A 19,345-nucleotide genomic window follows, 5' to 3' on the forward strand; every position below is an offset into this window, starting at 1 on the left:
GGTGTGTTGCAATGATTTTATATGTTCATGCAGGGAAAATATGCGCTGTGTGTTTAATATCCAAACGTTACTTAAAAGGTTATGATGCTATTGACTTATAAGTGACTTATATAACCATATAACAATTACAGCATGGAAACAGGCCATCTCTGCCCTTCTAGTCTGTACCGAACGCTACTCTCACTTAGTCCCACTGACCTGCACTCAGCCCATAACCCTCCATTCCTTTCCTGTCCATATACCTATCCAATTTTTCTTTAAATGGCAATATCAAACCTGCCTCTACCACTTCTACTGGATGTTCATTCAACACTTTCTTCAAGCTCCCTTGTCCTCCCCTGATAATTGACTTATCACTATATTCATGCGAGGAAAATATGTGCTGTGTGTTTAATATTAAATTCATTAGATAAACCCTTTTAGAAACAAAATTGAGTGTATTAGCCATTTATCACCTATATTTCCGTCGTGATTAACACCCCACCCCCTGAACAGAATTGCCAAAAACGATTTGTAGTGAAAAAATCGGCACGTGCACACATGCGCACTGGTGCCCGCGCAAGGCTTCATGGTCATTGTAGTCTTTCTCAGGGTAAACACAACGTATTTGACTGCTACTCTTGTCTGTTGGCAACCCTACCCACCCCCCCCCCCCCCAAGGTCAGCCGGTCCGCAAGAATATTGTCGGTAATAAACCGGTCCACGTTGCAAAAAAAGTTGGGGACCCCTGCTCTAGTTTACCTCCTGTACCTAATGAAGTGGCAAATGAGTGTATGTTCCCAGCCTTCTGCTGCTGTAACCCATCCACTTCAAGGTCTGACGTGTTGTGTATTCAGAGATGTTCTTCTGCACACCACAGTTATAACAAGTTGTTGCACAAACACGAGAAACACAAGATCCAAATCAACACACACAAAACGCTGGAAGAACTCAGCAGGCCAGGCAGCCTCTATGGAAAAGAGTTCAGTCAACATCTCCAGCCGAGACCCTTCACCAGGACTGGAAAGAAAAAGAAGAAGTCAGTGGGGGGGGGCAGAAATTACCAGAAGTTTGAGAAATCAATGTCCATGCCATTAGGTTGGAGGCCACCCAGATGGAATATAAGGTGTTGTTCCTCCAACCTGAATGTGGCCTCATCACGGCGATAGAAGGAAGCTATGGACAGACATGTCAGAATAGGAATGGGAAGTGGAATTAAAATGGGTGGCTACAGGGAAATCTCACTTTTTTTGGCAGATGGAGTGTAGGTGCTTGGCGAAGAGGTTTCCAATCTATGTCGGTTCTCACCAATATTCAGGGGGCCACACCAGGAATACTGGATACAGTAGATGACCCTAACAGACTCGCAGGTGAAGTATCACCTCACCTGGAGGGACTGTTTGGGGCCCTGAATGGTAGTGAGGGGGGAGGTGTAGGGGTAGGTGTGACACTTGTTCCACTTGCAAGGACAAGTACCAGGAGGGAGATCAGTGAGAAGGGATAAGTGGACAAGGTGGTTGCGTAGGGAGCAGTCTCTTTGGAAAGTGGAAAGAGAGGGGAGGGAAAGATGCGTTTGGTGGTGGGATCCCATTGTAGATAGCAGAAGTTACGGAGAATCATATGCTAGACGCAGAAGCTGGTGGGGTGGCAGGTGAGGACAAGAGGGTGAGGGCAGATGTACGCAAAATGGAAGAGAGCATTGATGGTGGAGGAATGAAAATCCTTTCTTTGAAGAAGGAGGATACCTCAGTAGTTCTGGAATGAAAAGCCTCATCCCTAGAGCAAATGCAGCAGAGATGGAGGAACTGAGAGAAGGCGATGGCATCTTTATAAGTGACAAGGTGAGAAGAGGCATCGTCCAGGTAGCTGTGAGAATCAGTGGTTTTATAAAAGATAAATTGGTATTTGGGTCACTGTCATCTTTCTATCAGCTTGAAACATTCTGGCAATTCTCCTCTGACCTCTCTCATTAACAAGATATTTTTGCCCACACAACTGCTGCTCAGTGGATGTCTCTTGTTTTCACACATTTCCTTGTAAACTTGATCGACTGTTGTGTGTGAAAATCCTGGGAGATCAACAGTTTCTGAGATACTCAGACCACCCCATCTGGCACCAACATTTAGTTCACAGTCAAGGTCACTGAGATCATATTTCTTCCCCATTCTCATATTTGGTCTGAAAAGCAACAACTGCACCTATTGACCATGTCTTCATGCTTCTATGCCTTGAGTTGTTGCCACATGATTGGCTGATTAAGTATTAGCATTAATGAGCAGATGTACTAAATAAGGTAGCCACTGACTGTAAATATCCTCTTCCAAGCATGATTTGGGGATTTTCTTAAAATAACTGTTTTTCCTTTCATGCCTAGATCAAGCCAAGTATAGCTTGGAACTAAACTGTCAACTATGTTGAATTGCTTCTCTTTTTACTCTATTGTTCATCAAAATAAACGTATTAACAGAAGAGGAAGTTCTTAGCAGTGACTCTTGAAAAAGCAACACATTTTGGATTCCACTGTCAAAGGTTTACGATAGCAATTGCTGTAATGCTCCCCCCTCCCCACCTTCTAAAATTCCCCTTCTCATTTATCATAATTAGTCTCTAGTATATCTTATCTATTCATTATACTGGTTTTAAAATTAAAATATTGTTTTTTAATTAACATAATAACAGTCAGGTTAATTAAAAATTGAATTGCTATCAGTTATGTGATTGTGGTCACACCAGGGCTAACTCTGGCTTCATATACTGAGAGTCTGCTTTACATTTATTCTGAATCTTATTTCTGCAGCAGCCAATGTGAGGTGGAAAACGACCTGACTGTTTATCAGTTGTTTTACACAACTCTATTCACCATGGATAGGAGCAGGATAAAATCCCTAAAATAAATGATACAGCACCAAATCCCTCCTCTTGAACATAAAGGTCAATACTTAAACCTTGATTGTCTGATTTTTTCCAATTTTCTTTTCTAAAAATATAAATAAGTTGCAAAGATGAGGAAGATATACATCAGTCCCACATCCAGCCTTAATTCGCACTGCATCCTGTGGTATGCTCAAAAAGTCTTTATTACTACTTTAAAGGAAAATAAGGCAATGAGCATGTAAAAGAAACAGAGACTGCAGCGTGGAAACACTAAACCATTCTATCACTAGATTAAAATACTGTGATTAAACATTATGTAATAAAGTGGTGGCTCATCTGTGATAATTAATCATGAATTTAACTTAATATTCTTGTACTAAAATACAGTTCAGAATGCAGCACACTTTCAGACTTTATACTATGTTAATCCTACCTCCCATATTGCGAGAAAGTGTTAGAGTATTCGATTTATAATCCATCTTCTCTGTAAAAATGCTCCAAAGCATAGGACCCCAGCCACCAGCATGTAAGAAATGTGGTTAACACCACATTGGGAAACGGCAAGCTAAGAGATCCCATTAGCTCATTTGTAATAAAAAAAAATCAAGACTAAACGGCAACTTCCCTTCAAATCTGTTGACTCGGGAACATAGGAAGTGAGCAGGAACTCTGTTTTACTAAACTCAGAACAGCCCATTGTCATAATTCTGTCCCCTTTCCTTCCCACTTGTATCATGCTTTCCTACTGAGGTTTTTCTGTGAGATATAACATGTTTTCACAATGATCCAGGCTGAGGCCAATCTGTGTAAGATCTGCAGACCTTGTGAAGCCATGCCTTTCCTATTAGACAAGCTGAATAGCCAGTCCTACTTGCTACTCACCTCCCTCCCCAACCCCCCTCCCTTCACTTTTCAAGCAAAGAGTTATCAGCTCCAGAAGCTTGAAGCAAAACCTGGAACAGACAACAGGCACAAAATATGTTGATTTCAAGTAATGCACATTAAATAATCTAAATTGTTTCATCTATGGGAGCATTTTTAATTAGATTTTACCAAGACTTACTGAATAAACATTTCATTTGGGGGGATACAGATCACTAAGAACTATGATTCCTTTCCAAGCTTCAATAGTCTTATTTTAACTAAAAATGAGAAATGCACATGGGCACACATGGGCTAACTGGTATGTTACCAATTAATAGCTACATTTCCTGCAGTAAAAGTAACGTACAGTTCATCTCAGGCTCTCCAGAGCTAAACTTCAGTTTTAACAGTTTTATAATTCAAACAGCTTTTTAAAATGTTATCCTTCATACAAAAATACAGATGTTTTACCTTAGTCATAAATTAAAATTTTAATTACTTTGTAATGCAAAGTCCATTCACAAGTCCTGGAAAGAGTGTTTTATTGATACCATTTTTTTATTTTGATGTGATCACGCAAACCCTAATTACTTTTCAAGCTGTCACTGAAGTCCAAAGAGCAGGATAAACCGACCACGGAAAGAATTCTGGACTGTAACTTATTTCTACCTTGCTAAATTTTGCTCATTATGTTGAGGAACAGTAAAGATTAATTTTCTAAATTTATTAAGGATTAAGGTAGTAGCTTCACCTTCCCAGCCACCACTCATTGATTTTCCCTCAGTTTAGAGAACACAGAACAGTACAACACAGTACAGGCCCTTCAGCCCACAATATGGTGTCAATCTTTTAAAATACTCTCAGATCAATTTAACAAGTTCAGTAACAATCTAATTCATGAGAACAAGTAATAATATCCACTTTATGAGAATAAAGGTAAAAATCAAATAATGTCCCGAACTCTCTGATTGTAGCAAATAAATGCTAACTTTTAAAGTTTGCCTTTTATGTATCAACTTAACGAGTGATTATTGTATCTGCCTTTCTGCTCCATAACACACACCCTACTCCAACCCCAACATACCACCACCTTGTGTACTTCTGACACACAGGAAATTTTAGATCTTTAAAACAGGAGTCCATGTACCCTCCCCCCCTCCACACACACACACACACACACAGAGCTACTCCTATCCTCAATGCCCTTCACACACCCACACTCAGATATAGAAACGAAGCTCTAGAATTCCTGGTGCAGGACTAAGGCCAAGCATGATGTAATGCAAAAGGCTGGGTTAATATTCAGCTCCTTAGCTGGTTACATTCCGCTACAATTTTGTCTTTTTCCACACTGTCTGGCATGGATACTTTGTCGCAATTTAGAAATCAGTCATCTATTTATGATTATTAGACTGGCTGTACTTTCCAGAGAAATAATATTCCTTCTCGAAATGACATTGAGAGAAGCATCACTTTGCAGTCCGATTATGGGGTCTGTACTGACACTGATGTAATCTTTATCAGAGAATGTCAGTAGGTACAAGCAACAAGCTGCAATCAGAAATCACACACGGCTGCCTGCTGTTATTTTGCTATCAATCAGAATAAATTAACACAGTAATCTTCCTCGATCTTTTAATCTGCTTGAGAGTCCCAGTCTACAGTAAACCCCTGCATTTCTGTTAAAAGCAACCCGACAAAGATGTCTGTTACCTGCTTCATGTAAGTAGAGCAGCAACTGATTTTTCTCACCCGTAGCCTATGGGGAAACCCGGCATGATACAACAAAACAATACCTTTGTTTTTTTTCTTTCTCTGGCCTGGTTGCTCTTTTTCATAGGTGTTGCCCATCATCCCTTATTACCATGGTGCAGCTCATCCCTTTCCACTTCCCTGTTGCCTTGATTGTTTGGAAGATTGCCAGCAGTAAAGTGCTGGCCCCAGTGCAGCTTGAACAGGGTGCATCATTACAGACAGTTCCTATGGGAAATGGGCCCTGCGTACCACAGCAACAAGGGGGAGGGAGGGAGGGAGGAGAGGCACTGCTTGAGCTCCTTCCTGGTAGTGATGCCCAATGAGGAAAAGCAAAACTACAGTCACAGCTGTGCTTGGTGTTACTTTGCTGCAATCTCAAACGTGTTCATATCTCTGCAAATTTCAGAAATTAATACCTGTTCCAAACTAGCTGTTATGAACTGATAACCAGACATGATTACATCAACATTCGGATGACTATGGTTAAAACTACTTAAGAATGTGAAACAGGAAACACCTGGGTTCACTTCCCGCCTCCTCTGTGTCACATTAAGTAATCAACCCCCGGGCAGTAATAATTGAATTCTACTTGACCTGTGGTGCCCAGTGTTAGAGAGGTGAAGATTTGCACTTAGAATCATCACCTAGTGAATTCTACTGGATGCTTATCGACATACAGGTAATGAAGAGATCGCCGATGCCTTTACTCTTGGCTGTTTTGATGTTAATTGAGCAGCAGCTGGTCAGAGAAAGCAAGAGATCTACAAACCCACCACCCAAAGCCTGATCAAATATGCATCGAGAGTAGACCACAACTTCATGATCCACTCAGAACAAGCAAGAGGTTGTTTAAGTTCAAAGTTCAAAGTAAACTTCATTATCAGAGTACACACATGGCACCACATAAACCGAGATTCATTCTCCTGTAGCCATGCTCAACAAATCTATAGAATAGTAACTGTAAACAGGATCAATGAAAGAGCAAGAGAATAGAAGAAAATTAACTGTTGAAAATGCAACTACAAATAAATAGCAATAAGTAACGAGAACATGAAATAAAAAGATAAAGAGTCCTTAAAGTGAAATCATTGGTCATGGAAACCTCAATAGGTGAGTGTAATTATCCTCTTTTGGTCATAAGACTGATAGTTCAGGGGTAGTAACTGTTCTTGAACCTGGTGTTGCCAGTCCTCAGGGTCTTATAACTTCTGTCTGATGGCAGCAGCGAGAGAAGAGCATGGACTGGCTGGTGAGGACCTTTGATGATGAATGCTGCTTTTCTATGACAGCACCTCATGTAGATGATCTCAATGGTTGAGAAGGCTTTACCCATTATGTATGTGGCCGAATCCACGACCTTTTGTAAGATTCGCCGTTCGAAGGCATTGTTGTTCCCTTACCAGGCCATAATGCAGCCAGTCAACACTCTTTCCAATGCACATCTGTAGAAGTTGGTCAATGTTTTTGATGTCATGCTGAATCTCTGCAGCCTCCTAAGGAAGTAGAGGCGCTGTTGTGCTTTCTTTGAGATTACATTTATATGATGGGTCCAGAACAGGTCCTCTGAGATAGTGGCACCCAGAAATTTAAAATTACCTACCCTCTTCACTCATCATATTTCCCTCTCCTGAAGTTTACAATTAGTTCTTTAATCTTGCTGACATTGAGTAAGAGTATGTTGTTATGACACCACTCAGCCAAACTTTCATTTTCCCTCCTGTACGCTGAATCGTTACTACCGTTGATTTGGCCAATGATAATGGTGTTGTCAGCAAACTTAAACATAGCGCTGGAGCTGTGTTTAGCCTCAGAGCCATAAGTGTAAAGTGAGTAGAGCAGAGGGCTAAGCACATAGCCCTGTGGTGCACCTGTGATGATGGAGATTGTGGAGGAGATGTTCTTGCCAATCCAAACTCACTGGGGTCTGCAAGTGAAGAAATCCAGTATCTAATTGCACAAGGGAGTATTGAGGCCCAGGTATTGGAGTTTTGAGAGGATGATGGTATTAAATGCTGTGCTGTAATCAATAAAGAGCATCCTGATGTATTCTTCTTTGCTGTCCAGAGGTTCCAGGGTTATGTGAAAAGCCAATAAGATGGCACCTGCTGTAGACCCGTTGCTTCGTAGGCAAATTGAAGCAGATCCAAGTCACCACTCAGACAGGAGCTGATATGCTTCAACAGCAGCTTCTCAAAACACTTCATCACTGTGGATGTACGTAAGTGTCACTGGGTAGTAGTCACTGAGGCAGGTTACCACGCTCTTCTTGGGTTCCGGTATAATTGAAGCCTGCTTGAAGCAGGTAGGTACCACACATTGCTGATGCAAGAGGTTAAAGATATCCAGTTGGTCAGCTTAGTTTTTCAGTACTCAGAAGGCCAGGTACTCCATCCAGACCAGATGCTTTTCTTGGATTCACTCCCTTGAAGGCAGCCAGCACGTCACCTTCAGGTACTGAGACCGAAGGATCATTGGGAAATGTGGGGATGCGCGATGGCTTCCCCATTTTCTGGTTGTCAAATCGAGCAAAGAAGGCATTGAGCACATCTGGGAACAAAGCTCCACTGTTCCCCATGTCGCTTGATTTAATTTTGCAGGAGGTTATAGCATTCAAACCCAGCCACAGCTGTGGAGCATCCCTGGTTGATTCCAGTCTAGTCCAAAAACTCCACTTCACCTGTCAGTTGGCTTTCCATAGATTACACTTGCACCTTTTGTAGCATTCTTGAATGCCTCTGACCTGGCCATCAGTAAATTCTGAATTTTATGGTTCATCCAGGGCTTCTAAGGAAGACCCCGAATGATTTCATGGAGACACACACATCTGCAGCTGCTGATGAACTACAACTTGGAGTCATAGAATCCTAGAGTATTACAGCATGGAACCAGGCCCTTCTGGGCATGCCAACTATGTTGTCTAGTGAGCTAGTCCCACCTGCCTGCTTTTGAGTCCACTAAACCCTCCAATCAATGTACTTAAGTAGATTGCCTTTATATGTCGCTAATGTGCCAACTTCAAGCACTATTACTGGCAATTCATTCTACAGGTGCACCACCATTTGCATGAAGAAGTTCATCTGATCTCACTTTTGATTTTTCCCCTCTGATCTTAAACCTATGCCTCGTCTTGTGAGATATTTAACATGTACTTTGGTGTATTCCTGCTATATAGGATGGAATGAGGAGAAAACTGACATTGTTTAGACCAGTGGTCCCAACATCCGGGCCGCGTTTCGATACTGGGCCGCGAAGCATGCAGGGGTGCAGTGGTAGCCGGAGCGCACCCAGCACATCTTTAAAAAAAAAGCCGAAATAAACAAGCTAATTAATTAGGTGCTGCCCAGAAGCCAGTCTTCATTAGAGGAACTGAGGTGGAGAGGGTCAATAACTTTAAATTCTTCGGCATTAAGGATCGACATTTCCCTCTCTGAAAAGTGTCAGAGGATCTGTCCTGGGACCAGCACGTAACTGTCATTACAAAGAAAGCACAGCAGTGCATATACTTTGTTAGAAGTTTGTGTAAATTCAACATGTCACCTCAATCCTGACAGCCTTGTCTTTTCAGCCTGTCTGGGCTGGCATTTAAATTGACCAAACAATGGAACAGCTAAAGGGTCCAGTGCCCTGGAAAAAGGAGTGAACATCATGTAGAGCAAGTGAAATCGGCAATCGCCTCTGACCTGGGCTGACATTTATGTGCCAGGCAGTACCTAATTAATTAGCTTGTTTATTTCGGCTTTTTTCTTAAAGATGTGCTGGGTGCGCTCCGGCTACCACTGCACCCCTGCATGCTTCGCAGCCCGGAGGCTGGTTTAGACACTAGACTCTCTTGCTAGACATCTTGTTTGTATACCTCAATCCTACTTGGTGTCAACATGATTTTTTAGTTATCGGACCCTGCTCCAATCTGGCCATCAAGGTAAAATAGCAGGGTCCTGCTGAGGAGTAAAGAAATTTTCAGCTGACCTAACTCTACAAATTGGGTGCACAAGCCCACACATCCTCTGAGATGCATCTTAAATAGGATCTGGGATATCCAAAAAGACTTAAACAAACATATATCACATCTCTTAAAGCTAGTTATTCTACAATTCCATCAATATGAAATTAGTACCAGAATAAAGCCCACTCCTATGGCCACTTTCTAGTTCTTGTTTAATCACATTTTCAGAAGCTGGCTGTGTTGCCAAATACGAAGGCAGGTTTTCACAAACTGTTTACCATACACAAATAATACCAAAATTATTAAGCTGAGAGTGCTTCCATGTGCATCTTGGACTGAAACATGAACTGTTTATTCCCCTCTATAGATGCTGCCTGACTAGCTGAGTTCCTCTAGCATTATATACATGTTGCTCAAGATTTCCACCATCTGTGGAATCTCTTTGTATTTATGCCATGCAACTCTTTCAGCTGGTCACATATTGTATCAAATGGCTTTTCATCTCACCCAAATGAGTTCAGGTTAGAAGTTGAGATGGGAACAACCTTGGGGCTATTGGCAATCACTGTAATATTGGAATAAATTTGACAGCAAAGTCTAGAGTATGCATATGTGCTTTGAACACATGCATCTGCCGTAGATATTATTTATGATAGTTCATCTTCAGCCACAATCATTACGTACTGTAGGCCCTAATACTCAACTTTACTCTCTGTAAAGTTCTTCAAAAGTTAAAAATTAAGAGCCTTGTACTCCTTGATTTGCTGCTAGATTTGCCGCTAGATTTGCCATGCAGGCATATCAGTAGCATAACACAAATAGTGCAAGTGCCCAACAGAAAGCAATTATTCATAACTGACAGTGTGAAGTGTCCACACTGAAAGCCAACTAAATTGATGTGAGATTTCTGCATGATCAGTAGCCAGTCACATTTCTTCACCACATACCAGGCTATTATTCTAACATTCTGAGACACAAGAGATATTACAGATGCTGGAAGTCTTGAGCAATGCACACAATATGCTGGAGGGTCTAGTGAGGGGTCTTGGCCCCAGACATTAACTGTTTATCTCTCTCCATTTCGCATCTAACTTGCTGAGTTCCTGCAGCATTTTGTGTGCATTATTTTACCATTTTGTTGTGAATTTGGATAGTAACTGTCTTATCCGGACCCACATATAGTTCTAAGAATAGGAAGTTAGTTGCCAAGAAACTGGATTATCGAGGTCTCTGTTTTAGCAAATTTTAATTATTTTGAATAATTTGCTGTTAACTGATGTTAACTTTCCTTTTAGAATTGTAAGAAACTAATTCACTTACTTGAGTGTAACAATGACTAAGAATTATAAATACCTATTTAATGAAAATTTTCTTACTTTATTAAATTATATAAAAAGAACGTTATCAAATTGGTCGCCCTTTTTGTTACCATTGATTGGTCGAATTAATTCTATAAAAATGAATGTTTTACCTAAATTTATATACCTCTTTCAGGCTTTACCCATTTTTATTCCTAAATCCTTTTTTGACTCTCTGGACTCTATTTTATCCTCCTACATATGGAAAAATAAACATCCTCAATTGAATAAAGTCCATCTCCAGAAAGTTAAAAAGAATGGAGGTTTAACTTTACCAAAATTTAGGTTTTATTACTGGGCAGCTAATATACGGAATTTCACATTCTGGTTATACTATATTAATCATGAGGTCTGTCCCGGGTGGGTTTCTTTAGAAGCTAACTTGGTTAATAAATTTTCTATTATCTCTCTTTTGGGATCTTCACTTCCTTTATCCTTAAGTAAGATAACTGAAAATGTGGTAGTCAAACATACTTTGAGGATTTGGATACAATTTAGAGAACACTTTGGTTTATTGAGATTCTCCCTTTCTAGTCCCATTTTTTAAAATTATTTTTTTAAGCCTTCTATGGTTGATGTAGTTTTTAAACAATGGGAAGGATTGGGTATTACATGTTTCCAGGATCTGTTTGTTGGAGGAAGTCTTTCTTCGATCAAACAATTGTCAACTAAACATAGTTTACTAAAAAACTATTTTTTTCGGTACCTACAAATTAGAGGTTTTCTGCGATCTCAATTATATACATTTCCTAATAGTCCTGATAAGAATGTATTAGATGAAATTCTTAATATGAAATCATTTTATAATGGTTCAATATCCAATATTTATGAAATGTTGTTGGGAATGAGAAATGATTCTTTAGACAAAATCAGAAATCTTTGGGAACAAGATTTACAGGCTTCAGTTTCTGAAGAAACTTGAAATGAGATTTTTAAGTTGGTTTATACTCCATCGTTATGCACTCGTCATTCCCTCCTACAATTTAAAGTGGTTCATAGGGCTTATATGACCAAGGATAAGTTATCTATATTTTTATACGGATACATCTCTCTACTATGATAGGTGTAACAATGGAGAAGCTTCATTTATTCAGATGTTTTGGACGTGCCCAAGTCTTGGAATATTTTGGAAGGAAGTATTCCAGACTTTTTCTGTACTCTTTAAAGTAAATTTTAAGCCTAAACCTTTGACTGCCCTATTTGGTATTGTTGGAAGGAAAGATGTCATTCTGAAGACATCTGATCTGCTCATTCTGGCTTTTATCTCTCTTATGTCTAGGAGGGCGCTTTTGTTTAAATGGAAGGATGTTGTTCCGCCTAATCATGCTCAGTGGTCACGGGATGTTATGGCATGCTTAAATTTAGAAAAGAATCGTTGTTCAATTTCTGAATCTAACCAAGATTTTCAAAATTTGTGGGGGCCATTTTTAAATTATTTTCATAATCTTTGACTTCTCGTTAAAGTATAGAAGTTGGTTAATAGCATATTTTATTATCTGATAAGTTTTATTTTCCAAACAGCTTTGACTTTGGTAGTGGTTGTAGATCATTTTTTAAAATAATATTGTTTATATTCTAATATATGAATTAATCTAATCTATATGAATATAGAGTAAGGAGTTCATTAATGTGATTTAATATACTGTATCCGGTATTACGATATCTTTTCTTTTGTTTTATAATATGTATTCTCTTAGACTCTGTATTTTTCTATATAGAAATCAAAAATATTGGAAAAGAAAAAAAGAGACTTATTGTGGAATGCACAGAAACTGGGACTTCTTCCAGGGCCAATGTTTATCTGATAATCTAAAGCACTGCTTTCCACGCATATGGGCAGCAATGTCCAATGGCAGGCTACATCACTGCTTCCGTGAATTCAAAATGCATGTTCATAATTCATACAGCGGGCTGCATTGCAATAATAGTGCTGATGGGAGTTGGTTCAGAGTTGTTTAAATATGAGGTCTGGCACTGGGGGCATTTTTCAGTAAAATACTTGTTCAAGGAAAATACTTATCCCTTGTGATGGCTCTTCCTCAGTCTCTCCATAGTACTGATCTCAAATCCCTTTCCATTTGCACCAATCTGATCCCATCTGAACAGTCACTTTGTCCTGACAGCATATGCATCAGCTGCACTCCACATCCATATCCACTTCTAACACTTTCCACTACTTAATCCCAGAACCAAATACTCAACTGAAATCCGGCCATTGACTAATCTTCCCATCCCCTGAAACCAACGCACCTTCCCATCCCAGCCTCCACTCATCTTCCCACTGCCTACCTGCAACACACCTTCCCACCACCGATGCAGTTCCCAGCCCACAAACCACCCTCCCATCTGAGCCCCAAACCTAACCTCCCAGCCTCAGCCACTTTCTCATCCTTGGCCAACAGCTCAGCTTCTGATCGTTGATCACCATTACACACACCTATCCCTTGTACCGACGCACCTTGCCATTTCCATTCCCTCACCACCACTACTTGCACCCTACCTATCTCCCTGCAACACCACACCTTTTCAAGACCACTCTCCACTCCTGACTTCACTCTTGTATATATGTGCAGCTATATCTTAAACTTGAGCTTAAGCATTATATTTCATGACCCCTGCACACTTCCACGTTCATATGCCTTCATAGACTGTATTTAATATCAATGCATTTTTATTTATTTTGCCCAAGGTTGCTGGTGGGAATAAAATGCGGTAACCTTTTCTTAAAAACTTGGAATGACACTGGACAATGTCACTAGCTGTCGGGTTCAACTTCTACTCTTAGGAATAAGACAAGACGTGATCAGGCAGGTGTAGATCTCGTGGTAAATTAATTACAATAATTGTCAATACAAAATTGTTGACTCATTCACAATGTGTTATGATCTGATACATTTAAGGCATTAAGGATATGACAGTAATTTTAATGTGTGGGTTTATTCTGGGAACAAGTGTTTAATTTTTCTCATTACCTTAAGTAACTGAAATGGAAATAACAATAATAACAATCTTAAATCAGTCAGAATTCTCTATTTAGAAAGGAAATGATCCAAGAGAAACCAGGACCTCTGAGGCAGGTTTTCCTTTATTAAATGTGGATCAATCTACTTTGCAAACTGATAGAAAACTTTAGAGACCAGGTTTATTAGTTCAATTCTTAATCTGCGAAGCATCAATGGAAGTCATCAAATTTTAGCACAAATTTGGGAAAAAGAAAGTAACAGAGGAACATCCTGATTCAATGTTTTATCTTAAATATATATCACTGGGTGAGATGAAATAAAGGCTCAGATATATTATCCTGGTATGGAATTCAAAATGGAGGATGGTGAGTGGTGGAATAGTTGCAGCTTTTAAATGTTATTATGTAAAAATATAAAGGGGTCAGCGGATACTTGTGTAAATGGTGCTTCATACCAGTTATGATTTAACTGAGTGGTGGAGTAAAGGAACTTTCTAAAATGTATTTCCTCATGAGGTGTGGACACTGCTGCCATTTATTACCCATTTGTAATTGCCCATCAGCCAGTCAAAAGCCAATTATCTTGGGCTGCTCTATGGCCTACAGCAATTGTGCACCAATTCTTGATGTTGCTCTGCATGACTGGAATGCACAAGGAGGAGGGTGGTGTTGAACTGGAAGAGGAATCATTTGCAATACCCAATATCTATAGCACCTTCCTCATGACTAACCAGATGAGATACTGACTGTGTAATATATTCAACTAATTAAGCACAGGTACAATGTAATAACAGAAAAATGAAGAGGATTTCAATTTCCCATCAACCAAAATTTTCACCCTAGGAATACCAATGTTCCATACAGGGTCAGGGTTACTAAACAGAAGGATGGATATTAGCTTTACTAAATTACAGTATTTTGGGGACTTCAAGGAAAATGGCCTCTTACTGTCTACACTTAACCCATTCGAGTGAGGCACCAGAAGGACCCCCATTCCAGCAACAGCTGGCATATTCAAGTGGAGTGAAAAATACTAGAGTGATGAAGATGGGATTTTCATCTTGGAGATCATGGTTGCAGATTGCTCAACTGACAGAAGCTCTAGTTTATCCAGTAAGGTGATGGTTAATATTAGATATTCATCCAGGCACTTGATATAGCTAACAGTTCCCAAGGCCACTTACTGCACAGTTTCCATGGAAACCTGGAAGCTGCAGCTTCTCCCTTCTGCTGAAAATCATCAGTTGCTGAGTAGGTGGAGCACAATTTTTTTTAAATAATATCCAATATTAAGCATATGGCTCTTTTCCACAGAGGTCTGTCACAGCTTCTTGCTCCACTGCCCCTGCGAAATCTCAGTGTGCCTGTGTTTAAGCCAGCAAGCATACAAGACTGTTTACCAACAAGGAAGATATTTAAGAAATATTACACTACTGCAGTCACCTTCTGCCCCACCTCTCCTCCCACCTACAAGCACATTCAGGAAAAATAAAGGCAACTAACTACCATTTTCTCATAGAGTCATGAAACCATACAACATGCAAAAAGGCCCTTTGATCCAATGAGTCCACATCAACCATCAAACAGCCGTTTATACTAATTTCATTTCTTTTATTATTCCAACATTCTCATCAGTTCTCCTCAGATTCTACACTAATCTACAACAACCTGTATACCAGAGTGCTAATTAACCCACAAGGCCTCAGGGCACTTTGCCAGTGATACCAATATCCCTTAAATATACTGTATATTATTGGACTAAGTTAATGGAATGTTTTGCTGATGACATAGAGATAGTTAATATAAATCATGAAATTTATATGACTTCCGACAATGGATTAAGGAGACTGAAAATGGTGGCCTGGGGGAAAAGGCCAAAATGAAACAGCAAACAAAAAGAGATACTAACTTGGTTAAGTAGTAGAACGGAAAGGAGTGGTGAGTGGTTGTTTTTTTAAATTCTGGCAGAAAGCATTGAGCAGGTTTCTCCAACAACACTTTACAGGCCCAGCAATCACTGATTCGGGTTCAATTCTCACCGCAGTCTGTAAGGAGTTTGTATATTCTCCCCGGGACCTCATTGGTTTTCTCCAGGTGCTCCGGTTTGCTTCTTCACTCCAATGAGATGCAAGTGGGGGTTAGCGTTAGTAAGTTACCGATATAATCATAGTCATAGTCATACTTTATTGATCCCGAGGGAAATTTGGTTTCGTTACAGTTGCACCAACCAAGAGCAGAGTATAAATATAGCCATAGAAAACCATAAATAATTAAATAATAATATGTAAATTATGCCAGGAAATAAGTCCAGGACCAGCCTATTGGCTCAGGGTGTCTGACCCTCCAAGGGAGGAGTTGTAAAGTATGCTGTGTTGGTGTTGGAAGCACAGTAACACTTCAGACGTCAGACTCCAGCACATCCTCAGACTTTGTTAGTTGTTAACACAAAACGATACATTTCTCTGTATTTTTCCACAATTTGTTGCACAGGTGGCAAATAAAGCTAATCTTTCTTTATCTCCGCAAGAATCAGACTTTATGATATATATTAGTGACTTGGGAAGAAGTGTACAGAGAATATCTGCAAACTTTAATGATGACACATATCTCCAAAATGTGGATAATGTTAACAGACCTTTGGAAACCATAATCAAATTAGGCATGTTTATGTCAAATAAAATTTAATATAGAAAAGTGAGGCAAAGGTAAATTGAACTGAAAAGTGCAATTTTAAATCAGGTTCATGAACAGAGAAACCTGGAAGTCTATGTATCCAAATCTTTGCAGTTGCCAAGACAAAATAAGGGATTCTTTATTTTATTGATAGAGCGAAGCGTAGTGATTACTGATCGCAGTCATGTGAAATAAAGCTGGAACTGCAGGTATGCTTGCTGGGATTGAAAGAATAGGAGGACTAAACTTCCTAAGACATTGTGGCTTACCAATACAATTCAGACCATCGCTAGTCTAAGCAATAATAATAAATTTGGTAAAACAGAGCTCTGAAGTTATCATGTCTGTAGCAAAGCTCATTATGCAGCTATTAAATCAGAATTTACAAGATTGAGAGGATTTGGTACAGAGGAGAAATTATTCATCTCCATGTCAGTTCACCTAACTCTAAATACAAACCTACAGTTTGATTATAGCATCTGAGATGTTATTAAGGAAGTTATATTAACTTTGCACTGTCTAGAATTATATTCCAAGCACTGATTACTCTTCATATGAAGAAAGGTTTTTTTTTATACTGTATTAGTGCTGAACTAATTCGTAATTGTGTCCTGTAATCACATAGTGCTGATTCATTCTGATAATACTTGGCAAGTTTGCTGATTAACCTCAACAAGTTTTCCTTTTGTTTAACACTTTTGAAACTCTGGAGGCAGTTGCTTAAAATTTGGAACTACTTGCATGGCTATTGAATGTATTAATCTCTCTCTCTCACACACACACACTCACACACACACACACACATACACACACACACACTCTCTCTCGTGCGCGTGCACGGCACACAAAGTTTTGGGAATGTTTTGTAATGATTGTATCCATTTCCCGTTGAGGATCTGTCCATTAGGAAATTGAAACAGACACATCCTGTCACAATTCATCCTAGCAAGGGTCTCAATTCCCCTACTGTGAGTCATATGTCATGATGTCATCATGTCCATCAACACACTGTTAATAAATATTAACAGAAATTAAATCAAAAGGTTAGGACACATGATCTTCATCTATATCCCTAAGAAAATCAGAGACCTCATCACAGTTGAAGTAGTGACTGAAACATGATCAGCTGGAAAATTATTCTGATTATTTTACGGATCTTTTCTTAGTCATTTTAATATACTAAAACTATAGTTGTCTTTACACTGAGGAGATGTCAGAGAATCAGTAGATCTGTATCTTTAATCTGAGGCCCCAAAGCTGACACTCATTCACTCCAGTGGTTTGGGGCTCTCTGCTTCACAAGGCCTGACTCATTTGTTACACGAATTGAGGTAGGCTTCCATACGAAAAGCTATGCACTATTATTACACAAAAAGTCATTTTCCTCTCTCTCCACTTAACAAGAAACATTTCCATCCACCTCAAGTTTTAGATTGTTGTGGATAAAGCTACTTAACAGCACTGACTTTCCATGAGATGGTGGCTTGCTCAATCACCCAATCACTCAATCACTTGTGAGGTAAAGTCGGAGCGGAGGAGCGGCAGATTCGAGGCCCATCCACCTAAACTGAGAGCGAGGTTTGATCAATCTAAATGCCAGGCTGATTTGAAGAGGCCAGGTACAGGCTGAAATGGGCAGTGGGGTTCAGACCCAGAGCATATTGATGTTTACTCAGCTCTGTGCTGAACTGAGGCTGAGGTTGTGGCCTGCTCCTGCTGCTCTGGGTTTGGTGTCTATGAACTCACTTTTGTTCAGAATGCGATTTGCTTACTTTTCATTGTTTGCATGATTTGCATTTTTTTTCTGTCTATACACATTCGGTGTTTGATGGTCTTTTTTTATGGGTTCTTTTGGGTTTCTTTGTTTTGTGGCTGCCTGTAAGGAAACAAATCTCAAGGTTGTATAATGTGTACAGCCTTTGATAATGTACTTTGAACTCCTTAAAGGAAAAAAATAACGACAGTATTGATCCTCCAGTTCCACAACTTAACTGGTAATTCCTGATATGATATTAAGGGAAACATTCAGTGCACCAAAAATTCAATATCTAGTCAAATATCTCAAGTTCTGTTGCTAGGCAAATAAACTCTTTCTCAATGTCAACAAATCACAGGAGATAATTATCAACTTCAGGAAAATCCGTCCCATTCACACCCTCCTCACTTCAGAGGCACAGCAGTGGAAATGATGAACAGTTCCAAACTGCAGGGAGTGCACTACCTCTCATGAACCCAGAACAGAATGTCCAGTCAAGAAAGCTCACCAATGCCTCTACTTTCTGAGGATGCTGTGGAGAGCTGATCTATGTACACTAATACCCACAAGCTTCTACAAATATGCAGTGGATAGCATCCTAATATGTGGCATCACTCTGTGGACAGAAACTGCACTGCAGTGAACAGGAGGGCCCCACAACGGGTAGTTAAAACTATCCAACTCTTCACTAGCAGCTTCTTATCCACCATCAAGGACATGTATACAAAAAGGTACCAGAAAAATGGCAAGAGTAGCATGAAGGATTCCACCCACCCTGCTTATAACTATTTGTCTCATTCCCATCAGGGAAGAGGCTATGCAGTATCCACGCTGGGAGCACCAGACCCTGAAACAGCTACTTCCCCCAAGTATTCAGGCTGATCAACACCTCCACCCATTAGCAAACCCCACCCCACTGGCCCCAACCACCACTATATACACATCACAAAGCGTCATTTTATGCACATACAATCAGTCTATGTACATATATATGATCATTACTCCAGATCTGATGCAACATATATAGAGCAGTTCCTTCTACATTGTGCTTTATAGGGTTGCTTTTATGTCTATACTTATTGTGTTCTTTATGCCTGTTGTGTTTTTATATTGCATCAGATCTGGAGTAATGATCATTTCATTCTTTTTTACACTCATGTACTGAAGTATTACAATAAACA

The 19,345-nt window shown here is 39.7% G+C and overlaps 1 protein-coding gene across 4 annotated transcripts in view; it reads right to left on the minus strand.

Moving 5' to 3' along the window:
* Positions 1-19,345, minus strand: part of nhsl2 (NHS-like 2) — a 502,980-nt gene that overhangs the window by 136,983 nt on the left and 346,652 nt on the right. Inside the window, exon 1 of one of the 4 annotated variants that reach the window (XM_063060792.1) lies at positions 5,514-5,684. The exons of 2 other annotated variants lie outside the window; for them this stretch is intronic. In XM_063060792.1, the coding sequence (XP_062916862.1) occupies positions 5,514-5,571 (58 nt within the window). In that variant the 5' untranslated portion in view covers positions 5,572-5,684. Of the gene's footprint in view, positions 1-3,286; positions 3,555-5,513; positions 5,685-19,345 lie in introns of those variants that run through there. One more of the 4 variants, XM_063060791.1, reaches the window with a different exon arrangement.

This window comes from Mobula hypostoma, chromosome 10 (assembly GCF_963921235.1).
Source record: "Mobula hypostoma chromosome 10, sMobHyp1.1, whole genome shotgun sequence".
NCBI classification, from domain to species: domain Eukaryota; kingdom Metazoa; phylum Chordata; class Chondrichthyes; order Myliobatiformes; family Myliobatidae; genus Mobula; species Mobula hypostoma.